Here is an 18508-nt window from a genome sequence, read left to right on the forward strand (position 1 = left end):
AGGAAGCATCCTAGTTATGTGTCTCTCTCTTCTTAAAAGAAGCAAGTTTTTCCAAGCTCTTAGGGCTGTACAATGGGGAGTGAAACATCCAGCACTGGCAGTCCATGCACTCAATGGCTGAGGGCCAATGAGGATATTCCCAACTCATGCGGTAAAGCATTACTAATGCATGTACAAAATGTCTTGTGTGTGTATATATATATTTATTTTCTACAGTGTAACAAAAGCTAGCATAAGTAGAAAGAAAGAAAGAGGAATACAATGCCTTATTCCCACAGGCATTTTAATCCCACGTTAATGCTAATCCCGTTTCAAGGGGACATCAGAAGAGGCCCTTGTTCCTGCAGGTGTGTGATCTCTTACCTGTAAACCCCCTCGGTGCTATTCAGGGCTGTAATCCCAGCCACCAGGGAGCCAGCAACATGGTACTTGCCATCGTTCATAGCTCTGTCAAACTGGATCTTCTGCTCAAACAGCATCCATAGCTGGACAAGAACATTTCCGGATCAGGTTAAAAAGAAACAGGACAGGAGTCTTACTTACACACACAGCTCATAAATACATGACATGCCAACATCATATAGTATTTTACAGAGGTACTAACATTTCAGGTTCTGCTTTCTTTGGCCTGACACCAATCAAAGGGTGCTGTAGCCAAGATGCCCATGACAGAACCCAGAGGATGGGCTGCTTGCTTTAGCAGAATGGCGTGGTGTCACGTCCATGCATCCGGAAATCCTTCCCGATATTCCTGGATCAGATGGCATCTCTTTTTCCAGTTCACTCATCCCTGCAGTCCCCTCCCTGTCCCTTTACTGAAGGGAGTCTTTCGTCCAAGTCCTTTGCTTAACCATGTGCTGCATGGAAAAGGACTTCCTCTTACCCCACCCTGAATCTCATGCCAATCACCTTCCTTGGAGGAGCAAGGAGAGGAGGAGGAGAATCACTTTTCTTTCTCCACACCATGCATAATGGCATCACTTGCCGCCTTCTCTCTAAACCAGGGCAGAGGAACCTGTGGCTCCTCCAGATGTTGCTGGATTGCACCTCCCACCTTCCCTGAGCGCTGGCCATGCTGGCAGGGGCTGGAGGGAGATGGGAGCCCAACAGCATCAGAGAGGCACCATGTTAGCCTTTTTTCATCAGGTGAGCAGCTCCGGATCCCTGGTCACATTTTGGGTAGGGTTTTACTTTTCACTTTTTCCGTTTGTCTTTCCCCAGCTGTACATTAGCTTTTTTGAGATGTGGGAACCAGAACTATTCTCACTCAAGTCTGCAAAGAGCTTCCTTCAGGTGAAGCATGAGAATTTAAGAGGTTAAGAAGGCCCCCCAAATCCTGGACACAGCACTGTTCAGAAATGCTACCCAAAGCAAGCTGAGAGTGCTTCTTCTTCTTCTTCATCATCATCCCTATGTCATAAAAAGTCTCTGCTCCCAAGGAGCTTACAGTCCAAACACTGGGCCTCACCTGTGCATGCTGACTGTTGGGAGGAAATCTCTCTTTGAGGTGCTTCAGTATTTCAGAGGCTGCTGTAAAATAGCCCTGACAAAAACATATACAGAAAGACAAGACTGAAGTAAATGTTCAAGAAATTGGTTCTCAAAATAGAAACCTTGATGTCTATAGGAACTCCAAGAAAAATATAAGATTTGGGGAACAATCCTGCTAAGGCTAAGTGCTTTTAAGTCACATTGATTTCAACAGAAGTGAGAACTGAAAGAGCCCTAACAGAACTTGCCTTTGACTGGACTCTGTGCTTGACTATTTATTTGATTTCTTTTTTATTTCCTAACCTGCCTTTTTGCCACTGTACACAAAGCAATTTACAAGAAAAATAAAAAATAATATAAAGTGCCCCAGAATGAAACAGCCTGAAAATAAATAACTGATTAACACACCATTACAACAGCAGCCTTTTGCAGATTATTAGCAAATAACTGATTTTAAGAGCAGGTTTGGTGTTTTTTCCCTTTCCATAGTATGGCCTACTTTGTCAGATGCAGAAATGGAAAATTTAAAATGGTTCTACCCAAGCAGGAGCTGCAGAACCTTCTGGGACCAGGGAACTATTCTTCATTAGACTCACTTTTTCAGGTGGAACCCCCAAAGCACATCATGGCTATACTTGGGCAGTCATGGAAAGCTATCAAACATACAACACTTGCATGAGTATCCAACCACAGAGTTCCTTTGACAAGGGGACTCCACAATGGGCAAGTGTTTGCTGATGCCAAGGTGGTGGTCTGATGGCAGCTGCTGTTTCCCAGAATGGGAAACTGAGAACCCAGCCACATCTTGGAAGTGGGCACCATCCACTGGTGTCCTGCATGGACTGTGCAACAGCTGAATTGATTGGTGGGTGGGATAGTAGTGCCACAAGGAGAAAAAGCAACCCTACTGGATGAGGTGGGAAGGGGGTGGGCCCTAGGGATGATTGAAAAGGCCTGGAAGTCTGACAGACAATGGAGGCAAGCAAGCATGCTCGCAGCAGATTCAGACGATACCTGAATATATATTATTAGACATTAGCTTAGGGCTACCATATGTCCCGAAAACATTTGGGCTCAACAACTTTCGGGGTGTCCTGGTTTTTACTTTTTGAAATATGACAACCTTACATTATCTATACTTATAGCAGCCCCCATTCACCAAATGACCCTAGGGTGGATTACAAGGCCATCACAACTAAAATCAAAACAAGACTTTTACTAAAATTGTAATACAATCATACCTTGGGTTACAGACGCTTCGAGTTGTGTGATTTCGGGTTGCGCAATGCGCCGAAACCCAGAAGTACTGGAACAGGTTACTTCCGGGTTTTGGAGCTTGCGCAGAAGTGCCAAATTGTGCTTTGCGCATGTGCAGTAGTGCCAAATCGCGACCCACGCGTGTGCAGACGTGGTGCTGCGGGTTACAAACGTGCTTCCCACACAGATCACGTTCGCAACCCGAGCATCCACTGTATTAAAAAACACAGAACAAAGCAATAACAATATTAACAGAACAGCAAAAGGCTGGTGGAAAAAAATGAGCAGTCAGGAGAAGCCCAGGGGTGACAGATAATTCCTAGGCCTCTGAGGCTTTGGCACATCTTGTCCTCTCTCTCTTCCAGGAGTTAATAGCTGAAGCAAAAGCTCTCTCTAGCAGCAAAGGGGTGTCTTTCGAGGGCTAAAGACAGCCAGAGACTTGCTCTCCTCGTTTAAAAGCTGAATTTCTCCTTGGTCTTCCCAGGCCGTCCCAGAGCCTTTTAGAACCAAAGTGCTGCTTCAGGGGAAGAGTGACCTCTCTCTCCAGCCTCCAGGAAGAAAAAGATCTGCCAGTTATAGAGCAAATGACTGCGTGGAACCAGAGCATGCAGTCTCTCACACACACCACACACCTGCTCCGCATGTAGTTCTGCCAGGTGGCACAGCACCACAGCAAACGATTCGGTGTTGTTCTGCTGCACGCCCACGTTCACGGCCTCCAGGCTGTTCATGCTCAGCAACATCTGGGCCTGCTGGAGGGCCATGGTGCTAAGGCAAGAGGAAGATTTAAGTGCTGAAGGATGCTAGCCATAGACCCAGCACCTCGGGCTATGTGCAGAAGCATCTCATGTACTTTGCAGTAAAAAATAAAATAAAATCCTTTGCCAGCACTTTTTTTTTAATTATTATTATTGCATGTTCCCTTTTTATTTTATTTTTGCAGAGTTTATTTCAGTTCTGCTGGTTGTGGGGATCAGAGAAACTTTGCAGGGCGATGAATCCCTGCTTCTGACAGCTGGTGATCTTCTCCAGCATTCCCTCAAATTGCTGAAGTTTAGTAGAGACAAGTGAGATCTGCAACAGAATGTTGCAGCATGGGGGAGGGTGCTGCTCAGTGCTCTTGGATACTCCATCCCACCCACCCAGGCCAAATTAGTCAGCATTCCATCGCCACTGAGCATGCTCAGTTCTTTGGGACTTCCCTGTAGGTTCACAGGATCTTCTTCTGGCAAAGTCAAGTTGTACATATATTGAATAAAATAAGTTGGACTGAGCTGTTTTTTGGCTTCTCCCACATGAAGCTGTTTCCCCCCTGGAGCAGGTGGGCCTGCTGTGCAGCCCTGGTGTGACCTATGGCAAGAGGGAGACATCATGCAACAGGGAGCAGATGAAGCCTCTGGGGCTGCCAACTATATTCAGATTTTTGGTACTTCTGCAGCTGATGGGGTTCTGCCAACCCTGCTGGTCAATCTTTCCATGCATGAGTGGTGCCACAATGGTTACATATGCAGCAGGACTCACAGCTTGAACACTGGAAATAGAAGGAATGGTTGCCCACAAGCTTCCAGGGTTTTAGAATCTTTATTTTTGCACCCACCCATTTTAGAAACTTTTGTTTTTAACTGACAGCAGAGATTGTCAGGAAGGCTAAGTTTGTGGCCAATACCACATTCAGCAGCCTTTCCCCATTCCTGCAGAATCAGGGCACGAGGCAGGCAGGCAGGCGCAAGCGGATGGATAAGGGTCTGCTCTACCTGCGACCGTACAGTCTCCAAATGGCCGTCTTCTGGGCAATGCTGATGTCAATGAGTTCGGACAAGCTGTGCTTCCAGTGCAAGAGGTCAGAGTCCTTTAAGGCGCCCATTAGTTTGTTGGCAGTCTTCCCCGCAAAAGCTCTTTGCTGAACCAAGGACTGGATCCCCAGGGAAGCTAAATACTAGGAGAAAGGAACAAAATAAATAAAGTCACAGAATTTGAAAAGGGAAGCAATTAGCCAACGAGAGCCCCAAGCAAACAACAAGAGTCAAGCTCGCAGGGCCAGAGTTTGGAGAAGGGATACAGCTCAGCGGCAGAGTTCCTGCAGGAAGTCCCAGGTTTAGTCGCTGGCATCTCCAAGGTGTGTTTGGGGGAGCAACTGGGAACAGGGTGCTTTTGGGTGTGTCCAATGTATTTTTAAAAAAGGGAAATCTGCTGTGAATGCCCTTTACAGTTGTAAAAACTGCAGTTTTGCTTATTGCTAACAGCCCTTAACACATTTAATTCAAGGGCTGTGTAAAACGGTTATAATGACAAAGGAATGGATAAATAAGAGTGGGAGAGACATACTGGCAATCCGAAATAGACGGCTTTCTTCACAGAGTGCTCCAAGAGCACACAGCTGTCTGACCGTTTCTGCTCCAAGATGTACAGCCAGCTCTGGAAAGTGAAGAGTTAAGGGGGGGGATGAATGAACAACACTGTTGCATAATAGTTTAAATCAGTCTTCCATAACTTGGTACCTTCTAGATGCTTAGGAGTACAGCATGTGCTGGCTGGGGCTGATGGGAGATATAGTCCAAAACATTAGGAGGACACCTGGTAGGGGAAGGCTGGTCCACAGAGACAATAGAGGAGCAGTAGATTCTCCTCTTTTATAGATGCCTGCAAACTACCTTTCAGGAGTCAAGCATGCCAAAAGTGAGCCTCACATTAAGAATGGATGCCAGTGGACCACAAATCAATGGGACCCACAAAGTTATGGTCATAGGTTTTGACAGTGGTTGATGCTGCTTCTGATGTTTCACAGCTTTAAAGTTTTTATTCTGCCATTGAGGCAGGCATCTTCTCTCTCTGATTGGTGCCATTAAACGGGAAGGAAAACCTATAAAACCAAGGCATTTGCCAGTGAAGATTTGAGAACAGAGTTTAAACTCCTATAGGCGTTTAAGCTCCCAGTGCAGGGTTCAAATGGTTAAGGAATACAGATTGAGCAAAAGAATGCTTTTACACAGCCATACTTGTTACGGTCAGAGCCAGCTGGAGGCAAAGAATCAGCTTTTAAAACCTAACAAGTCAATTGTTTTCTTCGTTTCCTTTTTTAAACTAGATGAAACATGGGCTGGATGGAAACAACAGATCACAATTTTAAGCCGTTTAGTAAAACCAGCCAAGATTTGTGTAGACCTGCAGCCTGTCTGATCCTCAGGGTTTATGGCAAATAGGAACAGCATCTGTGAAGGCACCAGTAATGGAAAGGAAGTGAGCAACAGTTCTGTCACACCAGCTGAAAGCTTCCATCATCTTACCAGGCAATGCTGCAGGCAGACGTGGTCATTGGACTCCTGAGCGATCCGGATTGCTTCCTGAAGGGCGAGCTCAGCCTGCTGGCTACAATGAAAGGAAACACAGAGGTAGCCAAGAAACTCTTCATGCAGACTCATCTAACAATGAGATGGCAGGGAGGTGGAAAAACCCAGGGATTTGGTAGAAGCAGGGCCTGGAACCGCCAGGGGCCAAAAAGATCATATCCCATTGTTGATTCCCAGTGGACTTCAGGGTTAGCAATAAGTAGAATCTTGGTGCTAAGAGCTGGGGGGGGGGGGGAGCACTTCTGATCCACAGTACACTCTGGGACCTTTGCACGGAAATGCAACCACAGTGCAAGGGGTCAGCTCCGGAAGGCAGAAGCTGCTGTGGTAGCAACAGCAGCTAGGAAAATAGGCCAAGGGACCGGCTGGATATGTCTGTGTGGAGATCATCATAAAGAGAGAGAAGACAATCCCTCTTCCCCCACTGGCAAACTAAGGTCCCCCCTTCTCCCTCCTTGGCTCATTGAAAAAGTGGCTGGCTCTCAAGTCTTCCTGGGGGGCTCAGGGGGTGAGTTGTGCATCGTGTTTAGAGAAACGTTCAGTCTCAGTTGATTCATTTTCAGCACAGCAAGGAAAATAACAAGTGAGCAAGATAACCACTTCATTTGTGTTAAAAACATTTCATCCATTACTGGAATGACAAAGTTCAGGACACTTCCTTAATCAGAGCAATCCCGTCAGTTGCTGTTTATTTGTATAACCCCATTTCATATCAATTTTTTTGATATTATTGAATGAAACTCAGTGAGTCTGGGTTGTATCCAGCTAGGCCATGCTCACTGTGGACCCACAGAAATCAAAGGAGTAAAGTCAAAGTCTATACATTCAATGGGCCCACTCAAAGGCTGACTTCACTGAACAAATCCTGTTATTCGTGTTTCCCTCCATTAAAATGCTGGTGATGATTTTCTTTCCAATTTCCTATTACTATTCTATTCTTTACCATCATCTTATCACTACAATTTTTAGCTGATTTTGTTTTATTTGTTTGCAGTTACCATTACCGATAAGGAAGGGAATTGTAAAAGAGATTACCATATTGCATACCTGACCTTCCCGGAACCCCCTTGTGCAAACATCCTTACCTTCTGAAGGTGGCATGCTGAGAGGGCCTTCTTCCCCTCCCCCAAAAAGGCAGAGAGCTTTTAAGTGCTCCGCCTTGCTTACCAGGCAAGTGCCACTCAGCAAAGGGGCTCTGAGATGCCCTCGAGAGATCTTGTGGGACCATCTTGAGTTCACATGAGATCTCTCAGAGGGAAAGCAGCAATGTGGCAGATGGGGGAAGAAGGTCTCATGCCAATTTGTGCAGCAGGAGGAACACGAAGCAACTCACTAGTGACCAAAGCGGCAGTGCAGCGCAGCCAAGTTGAGAGCTGCATATCTCAGGCTCCGCCCGCAGCCTTCATCGCCGTTGCTTTTGCTTTCTGCGCCGGTGAGAATCAAGCGGTCAAAGTAGTGAAGGAGACTGTGTGTTGAACTGAAGACATCTTGGACCCGAAGGCCGTTCAAGTAGCTTAAATAATGCTGGAAGTGAAAACAGCAGCAAACAGTGATCAGCTTGTGAGTGATCAGAGGCAACTGCAATGGCCACACTGAACACAGATTTAGCGCACAGTAATTTGGTGAAAGGTTGCGAGGTCACCCAATGATAAATCTAGGGGCCATGAGGCCAAGAATCTGGTGGGCTAATTTCAAACCACAGTACTTTCCACTTTCCTTATCACTGCGGTCCCCAACCATGTGCTCCTCTTTTTCCTGCCCATTCCCTCTTTCTCAATTTCCCACCCCCTCCTTCTTTCAGCATTCTGTACCAATTCCCACTGCTTTCCCAGGTGCCCTACCTTTCCTAGCTGCTAATTTGTTGACACATTCTTCTTTTCTGTATGCCCTCCTTTAGAAACAAGGCACCTCAACCAACGACAGCTCTGCTGCCTGACCTGCCCAGGACATACTAGCTCAGGCAATGATGGTCAGAGATGTCACTAAAACTGTTACCAGTGCTACCAACACCAAACTGCTGAGTGTGCTACAGTACAGATTACACCAGACTGACTAGGTGGGGGGAAACCAAACCAAACTTACCGCTTCAGCAAAATCTGGGTTAAATTTTAACAAGCTGTTCAACTCCTTTTGCAAAGATGCTGGAGAGAGAGCTTTGGTCTCATCATTTTTCAGTAAAGATGCCTGGAATTAAATTAAAAACCTGTCACTTGAGCAAGCAGACAAAGACAAGCATGAATTTGCTGGGATTAAAAACCATTTAATTTTATTATCACCACAGCAACAGAATCCCTTCCATAGCAGGAAGAAAAAGGTGGTTGACAGCATGTTTACAAATTGCCATGGAGAGATTTAGCCAAAGCTTCGTTAGGCTACACTCAAAAGAGAGGCTCTTGCTAATTTGATTACAAGAGATGAAAAGCAGGTTTAAGGGATTAAAGCAAGAATGACTCTCAAACATATCTTTCATTCTAGCATCCAGATGTCAATGCAACTGAACTCAAAGGCTGGGATCCAAAGCCCTTTGAAATTTTCAATCACATCAACAATATATTTTACTTTAAAAACCGTTTCAGAACTCCAACAGAGTGAATAGGTATTAGGGTGTGAGGAAACAGGACAGACCTCAGATGGCATTTTAAAGACACTAAGAATGGAGCATGCAAATGTGTCTGGGGATAACCAGGTGCCACCATGGAAAAGCCCCCTCTCCCAGAATCCACACCTTTAGCTCACCCGATGGGCAGGTTTAAGAATAACTATTAACATACCTGTTGAGAGAGGAAGTATTCTGCTTGCTTCTGTGACAGTGGGCCATTGCAAGATATTTCTTCCTCCCTTGAGACAGAGCAAAAGACCCACTGTGAAATTCCTTCAGAATTCTAGGCCTGCTAATAATTACAAGACTACCTTACCCCAAGGCTACCAAAGAGGCTGAAATGGCTTTTCCATATGCTCAGCCTATTGAATCATAAATGAAGAAGTCCTGGGGGTCAAACACTACTTCTGGCCAGAACCACTCACTCACTCATTTTCAGCTCTTCATTTGCAATATGGGTGTAATATTGACAACCTCCATGTCTTCCCAGGGTTGTTGTAAAAAAGATTGAGATAATGTGCCTTAAGGAGTGGGAGGAGGTGGAAAATGAGCTCAGAGATACAGCACATGTTGCATGAGGAAGATCCTACATTCAATTCCTGGCATTTTCTGTTAGAAGGATCTAGTCACAGATGGTGGGAGAGACCTTTTCTCTAGATTCTGGATGGATTTGCTGTGCCAATTAATGGTTCCTCATTATCTTGGAAAAAAGGGACAAGTGAGGTGCCGCAGGGTTCTGTCCTGGGCCTGTTGCTGTCCAATATCCTTATAAACAACTTTGAAGGAATTGAAGGGATGCTCATCAAATGTGCAGATAACACAAAGCTGGGAGGGATAGCTAATGCCACAGAAGACAGAATTGGGATTCAAGATGGCCTTAGCAGATTGGAGAACTCAGCCCAAACTAACAAAATGCGTTTCAATTGGGACAATGTAAAGTTCTACACTTGGGCAGGAAGAACCAGCTGCACAAATATAAGATGGGTGATATCTGGCCTACCGGTAGTACCTGTGAAAAGGATCTAGGGGTCTTAGTAGACCACAAGCTTCACGTGAGTCAACAGTGTGATGCAGCAGCAAAAAGGGCTAATGCTATTCTAGGCTGCATTAACTGAAGTCAAGTCTAACGTTCTAATCAAGGGAAATTATAGTCCTGCTCTATTTTCCCTTGGTCAGACCACAGCTGGAGTACTGTGTCCAGTTCTGGGCGCCACAATTTAAGAAGCATATGGACAAGCTACAATATGTGCAGAGGAGGGCAACCAAGGTGATCAAGGGTCTGGAAACCAAGCCTAATGAGGAACAGTTGAAGGAATTGGGTATGTTTAGTCTAAGTGTGAGATGAGATATGATATCCATCTTCAAATATCTAAAGGGCTATCAGATGGAGGATGCAGCAAACTTGTTTTCCTCAGCTCTGGAGGGTACGACCCAAACAAGTTACAAGAAAGAAGATTCCAACTAAACACCAGGAAGAACTCTCTGACAGTAAGAGCTGTTTGACAGTGGAACAGACTCCCATGAGAGGTGGCGGACTCTCCTTCCTTGGAAATCTGAAAGCAGGGATTGGGTGGCCATTTGTCATGTATGATTTAGTTGAAATTCCTGCACTGCAGGCAGTTGGACTAGATGACCCTCAGAATCCCTTTCAACTCTACAGTCCTATGATTCATATGGCTCTGCTGGCAGCAGCTGATGAGAACTGGGAGGACACCAAGCTGACAAAAGCTGCTGGAAGGGTTTATGTATCAAAGCAGGGCAGAGACAAGTTTTAGGAACAAATCTTAGAAGCTTACCTGAGAGGCCCATCAAATTCATCTTTCTCCATCTTCCCTTCCAGCTCCCCACAGTGGGTCAGTTCCATCTCAGTCTCGTCTCCTCCGCTTTTCTTCTCATCATTTTGGAAGTACTGCTGAAGAGCCGTGTAAAGCTTGTACACTTGGCTGAATGAGAGCTTGTTGTACGCCAGGATCATGTGGCGCAGGAACAAGCCTACAGAGAGAGGGGGGAGGGATCTATTTCTTGGAGTGTATTAAGATGTCTTGATCTCCATCAAATCCTGCAGTACCCACATAACACCACTATGGGGAACCAGTCCTTATAACCAAGATAAGCATACTCCATGCTAAAAAATTTTTTAATCACATGCCCAAATAAACTCTAATCTTGCACTCTGGATGAATGCTGCAACTTAAGCAAAGCAAATCCACTTTGTTTTGCATAGCTTGTTCTGGTCATGAATAGTGCTTAGGAGCTCGGTGGCTCACTTAACATGCAACTCCAATCACTAGAAACCATATTCAACCATACCACTGGCTTCTGAGATTTTAACTAACATTTCCCATCCACTTTTCTGTATATCTTCACAGGCGTAAGGATCAGAAACTAGTACAGACTCAACTCAGAGAGAACTGAATTCTTTGCTCTCCAGTTTTCCTTTACGCCCACAGACTTTCAGCAAATGTATAAACTCACCCATTCCTTTCTGACCTCTCTGCTAGCCACTCCTTTTATAGAAGAGTTTCCCTAAGACAGTAAAGAATTCTCAGACCTCCTCATCTCAAACCAAAAGGCTTCTTTTTCCTCTTTCTCCCTCACACACAGTTTCCTCCATGGTCTCCACTAGTGAAAACATAAATGAAAGGCTGCTTCTCACCCGACAAAAATTGGCACACTGAAGTCACTAATTAAAACCATGTTTTGTGCAACATGCAGGTATTGGGAAACTGCAGCTTGCTGGAGTTTTAAAAATCTTATCAGTGCAAAATATCATCAGATGTGATAAGATACATATATGACTCTTTGTAATGTTAGAAACAGCTTTACCTTGAAAATAGGAGGAAAGTGAGAGAAGCCCTGCTTTCTTTCCCCTGCCCAGGAAGAAGAGGTGAGCACTGTGGGCCCAGGACTCTGGTAGCCCCTAAGGATAAAGAGAGGCTCCCCAAGGTTTTTATATAATAAATGATACAATACCTACAACACTGGTTTTGTGAACTTCTGGTTCTGTTCCACTGAATGCCTCCGAAAGATCATCAAAGAACTGTTCCATATCTTTCAACTCCCCTCCTGCCATTAGCTTTATTCTGCAAGTGATACCACCACACAGAGAGTCAGATCATGTCCATCCAGCCCAGTTCTGCCTACTCACATTGGCTGAAGCTCTCCAGGAGTCTCAGGCACAGGCCCTTCCCATCACTTGCCACCTGATCATCTCAGTTTAGATGTCCTGGACTGAACCTGGGACCTTCTGCATGCAAACCATATGATAGTCCACCAATCTATTGTCCTCTCCCCAAAAAATAGTGTGGGGAAAGGGGCAGGGGGCAGCATTCATTTAGAAAGTGGCATTAAAATTAGATCAATCTGGAATTTCATTATTATTATTATTATTATTTTAAGAATTATGTGCCAAAGAACAGGGCCAGAAACAGACTCGGTTAAAAATTACCAGCTCAACAATCTGTATAATTTTCTGTGTATACAGAGCACTTTGACGAGGATACTAAAATACTAGAAATGACACCATTACATCATGCTACTCTGTTCGTTTTTTGGGGATTTATAGGTAGACATGTTCTCCACACCTTAAAACTCTACAAGCAAGCATTTGCAAAGAGAGCTTTAGGTTTGTTTTTTTTTAAAACAAAACAAAACAAAACTAGATGTTATACAAATCTGTAGCCAGGATCCAAAGAACTACACAATTAACTCTATTATTAGAACTTTTTAAACAGTATTCTGAAAGTGACTTCCAAAGCAATTTGTGATATGACATGAGGGCAGAGATGTCTGTTTTCCCAAGACCATCCCACAGACCGTGTGCCCAACAGGACCCTCAGAGTAGCTATTTAGCTCCTCAACAATATGTCATTTTCTCCCAACAGTGGCCAAAATAAATTTTATAAGTCAATGTTCTAATCCTTATTTTCATTTGCCCAAGGGGAGATCATTCTGGGGGAGGGAGATTTCAGCTGGAACATATGTGTGTGACTCCCCTCCCATAAGGCTGTTCTATAAAGGTTATACAAAGTCCTATATAAACAAATGCATCTGCTTCAAATTTTTAAAGAACAGGATATAAGCAAATCTAGAGTGAGCTAAACCCATCATACATATTCATAGGTAAAGGTAAAGGGGACCCCTGACCATCAGGTCCAGTTGCGGACGACTCTGGGGTTGCGGCGCTCATCTCGCTTTACTGGCCGAGGGAGCCGGTGTACAGCTTCCGGGTCATGTGGCCAGCAGGACTAAGCCGCTTCTGGCGAACCAGAGCAGCGCACGGAAACGCTGTTTACCTTCCTGCTGGAGCAGTACCTATTTACCTACTTGCACTTTGTGCTTTTGAGTTCTAAATTCCAAGTGCCTATTCTGATGTAGCCAAAGCAGTACCATTCTTGTGTTAATTAATATTTATTGTTGTGTATTAATGGCCTTCTAAAAATGTCCCAGTTCAATGTAGAAAATATAATAAAAACAGTTAAAAACAACAGATTACAGTGGATGCTTGGGTTGCGAACGTGATCCGTACGGGATGCACGTTCGCAACCCACAGCGTTGCGTCTGCGCATGCGCTGGTTGCGATTCAGCGCTTCTGCGCATGTGCAACCCCTGAAACCCGGAAGTAACCTGTTCCAGTACTTCCGGGTTTCGGCAGGTCCGTAACCCGAAAAAACACAACCTGAAGCGTCTGTAACCCGAGGTATGACCGTACTTTAAATACAATACAAAATTAATACATATGGCAGAGACCTATTCATTCAAGTGGGACAGCCTGAGAAAGTGGCGGGCTGTCAGGGCTTGCCAGGTGTTTTTGGCCCTTGGCCCTTTAAGTAGTCCTTACTCCACACCAACAGGCAATGACTCCTGAGGAGACCACAACTAGACATTGTCTGGAGACTCCAGCTGTGGAAGGAGGTAGGAGCACTTTCCATTATCTGTTTGGTGGAAGAGAGGGATCCCAGAATGAAGTTGTGGGGGGGGGGGGGTATAAAAAGCCTTAGAGAAAAGGATGAACATCCAGAGGAGGGAATAGGTTGGATGCCTAAACAAGGCGCTTCTATAGAGATTGGATATGGTTCTTGCTTCCCCACTGGAAGCTTTCTTCAGGCTGGGCCTAGACAGATTCTCTCCCCCCCCCCCCCCGCCCCGCCAAACACCTGGAGAAGCATAGAAGCCCTCAATTTCAGCCTGCCAAGAGTACTGCGGCAGAATAAACCTGCCCCCTGTTGGAGGAGAGCCTCCCCTGGAACCCTTAGGCAGCTCTAAGATCTGACTTGCTGGGATTTAGGACTGACTCCTGAACGAAATGAACTAGAAAAGGGAGAGGGAGACTTGGACACTCTGAAGAAAGAACTACAGTGGTACCTCGGGTTACGAATTTAATTCATTCCAGAGGTCCATTCTTAACCTGAAACCGTTCTTAACCTGAGGCAAGCTTTTGCTAATGGGGCCTCCCACTGCCGCCAGCGTGCAATTTCCGTTCTCACCCTGGGGCAAGGTTTGCAATCCGAGATACTACTTCAAGGGTCAGCAGAGTATGTAACCCTAAGTGTTTGTAACCCGAAGTATTTGTAACCCGAGGTACCACTGTACACTCAAGCAGACCCCTGGAAGAAGAGGCATCATCAAACTTGGGGAAACCCCTCACACCCATGGTTTGCAGAAGTACACCTGCACGTGATGGGGGTGGGAGGGGGGAACCCTAAAGTGGGGGGGGGGGACTAAAAAGCAGTCCAATGAGGTTTGAGCATGCTGAGTGGCCATGCAATATTGACTATTAAGGGCAGGGAGAGAGGGAAAGACAGGAGAACTGGGCTGGGGAATTGATAGAATAGAGTTTCCTGGAAAATGGCTTTGTTGGCTTACTGCATATTGAACCAGAACATTCTGCACTGCCCTTTGCTTTGCCCACTTGTTTAAGCAGCAACATTACTCTGTTCCAGGTTACTTAGACAATGTGAACTTCAGATCAAAAGTCACTAAACCTACTACTATGTAAATTTATCATGGCCTTAACTACATACGTGTTTAATTCTGCTTGAAAAGTATTCAGAGTTAAGATTAAGAACTCTCATCTCAGTTATGCTTATGGAAAGAACAAATGGACTCACCTTATTTGAACAGAACTCGCTAAGTGTGGGCAGCATTCTTCAATAGCCTTAATCAAGCGAGACAGTGTCATATCAGGTCCCTAAATAAAGCACATGGAAAAACACAAAATAGTTAACAGTAATTTCTAAATGAATACAAAAGTAAACTGTACCATATCTATAGCCATCTATACTACTACAGGAAAGAATGTGCCCAACTTTGCTTGTTGCATTTGCACTACAAGAATTCCCAAGCTGGGTAATGAAGGAAAGAAAAATAACGAATAGCTCCCTATGCATCCAAAGAACCCTACTGAAACTCCACCTTCCTTGCAGCTATGAAGGTGCAGCAGCCCTGTCTTCTTCACCTGGTCATTCTAGCACTGCCATCAAAGGCAGTCCTACTCCCAATGCCCATTCACTGTATCTCCAGTGAAGAGGGGCCAGAAAACGTAAGAACAGAAGAGCACTGTCAGAGCTAAACAAAGGAAAACCCTGACACCTCTAGTGAAACCTAACCTACCTCACAGTGGTGTTGTGAGGGAGAGAGAACCATGCACACCACCGTGAGCTCCTTGGAAGATGAAGGTGGCATATCAATGCAAACAAATAACAAACCATAAGCTTTCGCCGACGACAGTCTGCACGGGCATGAATCTGATGCCCCCGTGTATGTAGGTGTGTGTTGGATCATAAACGGCGAGGAGAGAGAGGAATTAAGTGCATGAGGGACAGAGCTGAACCCGCGTCTGACAGCGTGGCCACTCGCCCAAGTGCTGCCGTCGGCCGCGCCCCCCCGAGCCCCGCTTCCCGGCGCCGCCCTGCCCCACCTGCAGCAGAGGCAGCAGCAGCCGGTTGAGGCGCCGCCTCTCGAGCAGGCTGAGGTGCGGCCCGGCCCGGCCCAGCTCGCCGATCAGCACCAGCAGCGCCATCTTGTAGGGAGTGACCCAGTCCTTGGTGCCGAAGACGTTGGCGTGCACCACCCCGTTGGTCATCATGGGGTTGAAGTACAGGCTCTCGTGCACGCTGGCCATAGCGCCGCTCCCGGCTCGGCGGCGGGCGCAGACGAGCGACGCACGCACGGGCGCTGCGCAAACGCCGCCGTCACCCCGGCAACCGCGCCTCCGTCCCGAGACGCCCCGGCGCCAAAAGCCCAGGGCCAATCAGAGCGCGGCTCCAGTACGGCGTACTTCTGGGTTGAAGTGGAAACGCGGTGCGCGAAGTAAAAGGTTCCGCGTTGGTTTGGTTCCATGTCGGGTATGTAAATAAACATAAAACCATAACAGGACTGTTCTGGCTTGGTCATTTACACAAAATGGAAGAGCTAGCCGCTAGGTAAACCAACCATGCATTACAAATATGTCTACAAATATGACACGAAGTTTGGCAACACAGAGCCTAGGGCTTGCCGATCAGAAGGTCGGCAGTTCGAATCCCCACGACGGGGTGAGCGCCCGTCACTCTGTCCCTGCTCCTGCCCACCTAGCAGTTCAAAAGCATGTCAAAGTTCAAGTAGATAAATAGGTACCACTCCGGCGGGAAGGTAAACGGCATTTCCGTGCGCTGCTCTGGTTCACCAGAGGCGGCTTAGTCATGCTGGCCACATGACCGGGAAAACTGTCTCCAGACAAACGCCGGCTCCCTCAGCCTATAGAGTGAGATGAGTGCGCAACCCCAGAGTCGTTTGCAACTGGACCTAACGATCAGGGGTACCTTTACCTTTTTAAAGCCAGGCTGGTGCCCGGAGAGCTCAGAAGCCAGCCAAGAGGGTCCCCCAAATACGACCTCCCTGGGTGCAGGCCAGGACTCCTGTTTTGCAGAGGGTTTCGCCTTTTGGGATACGGTTAGTCTCCTTTCTCTTCCCGCTTAGAGTGCATTAGGGAGACGGGGGAGTCCAGAAGTCCAACCTTTTTTCTGAAGGTGCTGTCAGATCCTTGGTCCATGGAGCCGACATTTGTCTTCACTGACTGTCAGCAGCAAGCCAGGACTTCGGGCCGGGGGGTCTCTCCCACATGCTGGGGGCTGAGCTTGGGACCTTTTTTCTTGGACGCAAAGCATGTAGGAAAAATAAAATGGTTTTCATTTACAGTATTTGTTTTGTGAAACCCATACACCGCTATACTGGAGAGGGGAACCCCAAAAAGCACTACAGAAATACAAATATTTCCTCAATTTCAGCTGAATTTCCTGCATTCCTGTAGCACCCTGCTTGTGGTTAACGCTTAGCTGGAATGAAATATTCAACGCAGCAATAGAGAAATTAAAATAATAATTTATTTGTCAGACAAATAAATGATTGGCACAGTGGTATATTTACCAAAAGCTCTGCACCCCCCCAGCCCTGGTGGCCAGCACTTATATTCCCTCAGCCCAGCCTCCTTACTCCTCCTTTGGCTGCCTCTGTCCAATCAGCCTGGTTGAAATTCCTATTGGCTGTTTGCTAGAACCAATCATAAAAGATACACCCATTTCCTATTACCTTTTATGGGAGACAAAGAGCTATATTTCCTTCTATCATATATCTTACATTTGTCTTGACAAGGCATCTTAATTATCAGATCCCCTATGCCCTTTGCTCTTCTGCTCTTGGCTCTTCTGCCCTTGGCAACAGGGACAGATGGCTAAAACAGATGGCTCATGGTTTTAAATCTTGTCATATAAACAGAGGTCTTGGGTTCACCTTCTCACACACCATCAATGAAATGAGAATCTAACATAAGAATCTAACATTTCTTACTTTCTACATTTTGCATAGTTACACTAAAATCAATACATTTCATATATATATAACACATAGATTTTTAGAAGAAAAAAAGAACTTAATAAAAAGCAGTTTCTAAAGCAAACCCTTCAATTTACACCCCCCCCCGCCAGCTGTTGTTGCTTTTAGCTCTTTGCAGCCCAGAATTGCATTGGCTTTTTTAGCTGCCGCGTCACACTGTTGGCTCATGTTAAGTTTGTGGTCAACCAAGACTCCTAGATCCTTTTCACATGTACTGCTCTCAAGCCAGGTGTCACCCATCTTGTATTTGTGCCTCTCATTTTTTTTGCCCAAGTGCAATACTTTACATTTCTCCCTGTTAAAATTCATCTTGTTTGTTTTGGCCCAGTTCTCTAATCTGTCAAGGTCGTTTTGAAGTGTGATCCTGTCTTCTGGGGTGTTAGCCACCCCTCCCAGTTTGGTGTCATCTGCAAATTTGATCAGGATGCCCTTGAGTCCATCATCCAAGTCGTTGATAAAGATGTTGAATAAGACCGGACCCAAGACAGAACCCTGTGGCACCCCACTAGTCACTCTTCTCCAGGATGAAGAGGAACCATTGATGAGCACCCTTTGGGTCCGGTCAGTCAGCCAGTTACAAATCCACTGAGTGGTAGCATAGTCAAGACCGCATTTTACCAGCTTCTTTACAAGAATATCATGGGGCACCTTGTCAAATGCCTTGCTGAAATCAAGCTTATTTAAAATACAGATCTTTGATCAGATGCCTCATTCCAGGGGGGTTGGACAACCTATTTCTTAATAGGTTTAATTGGGTTTGGTGCTTTTGTAACTGGATTTGTAATGCCTTTTAGTCAAATACAATAAATGATTGATTGATTGGTGAAAAAGTGCTTTTTGGCTGCAGAACATGTTTCGTTTCCTGTTGAGTGTGTTCCATTTGTAAATTGAGTCCCCTGCTGCTATGGGAAAGGACGTTTTCGTTTAAGAATGCTGCGGTTTA

General features: G+C 45.7%; 1 protein-coding gene across 1 annotated transcript in view; it reads right to left on the minus strand.

Moving 5' to 3' along the window:
• The window catches only part of LOC310667182 (anaphase-promoting complex subunit 5-like), a 16894-nt gene extending 952 nt beyond the window's left edge, over positions 1-15942 (minus strand). Inside the window, exons 1-13 of the mRNA XM_083418901.1 lie at positions 15614-15942; positions 14805-14884; positions 11668-11777; positions 10491-10686; positions 8867-8933; positions 8178-8279; positions 7429-7619; positions 6033-6114; positions 5074-5163; positions 4503-4684; positions 3381-3516; positions 1469-1543; positions 364-485 (exon numbers count right to left, since the gene is read on the minus strand). Of these exons, the coding sequence (XP_083275027.1) occupies positions 364-485; positions 1469-1543; positions 3381-3516; positions 4503-4684; positions 5074-5163; positions 6033-6114; positions 7429-7619; positions 8178-8279; positions 8867-8933; positions 10491-10686; positions 11668-11777; positions 14805-14884; positions 15614-15817 (1637 nt within the window). The 5' untranslated portion in view covers positions 15818-15942. The remainder of the gene's footprint in view (positions 1-363; positions 486-1468; positions 1544-3380; positions 3517-4502; positions 4685-5073; positions 5164-6032; positions 6115-7428; positions 7620-8177; positions 8280-8866; positions 8934-10490; positions 10687-11667; positions 11778-14804; positions 14885-15613) is intronic.
• Positions 15943-18508: the final 2566 nt, after the last annotated feature.

This window comes from Podarcis tiliguerta (assembly GCF_965153285.1).
Source record: "Podarcis tiliguerta genome assembly, chromosome: 16".
NCBI lineage: Eukaryota > Metazoa > Chordata > Lepidosauria > Squamata > Lacertidae > Podarcis > Podarcis tiliguerta.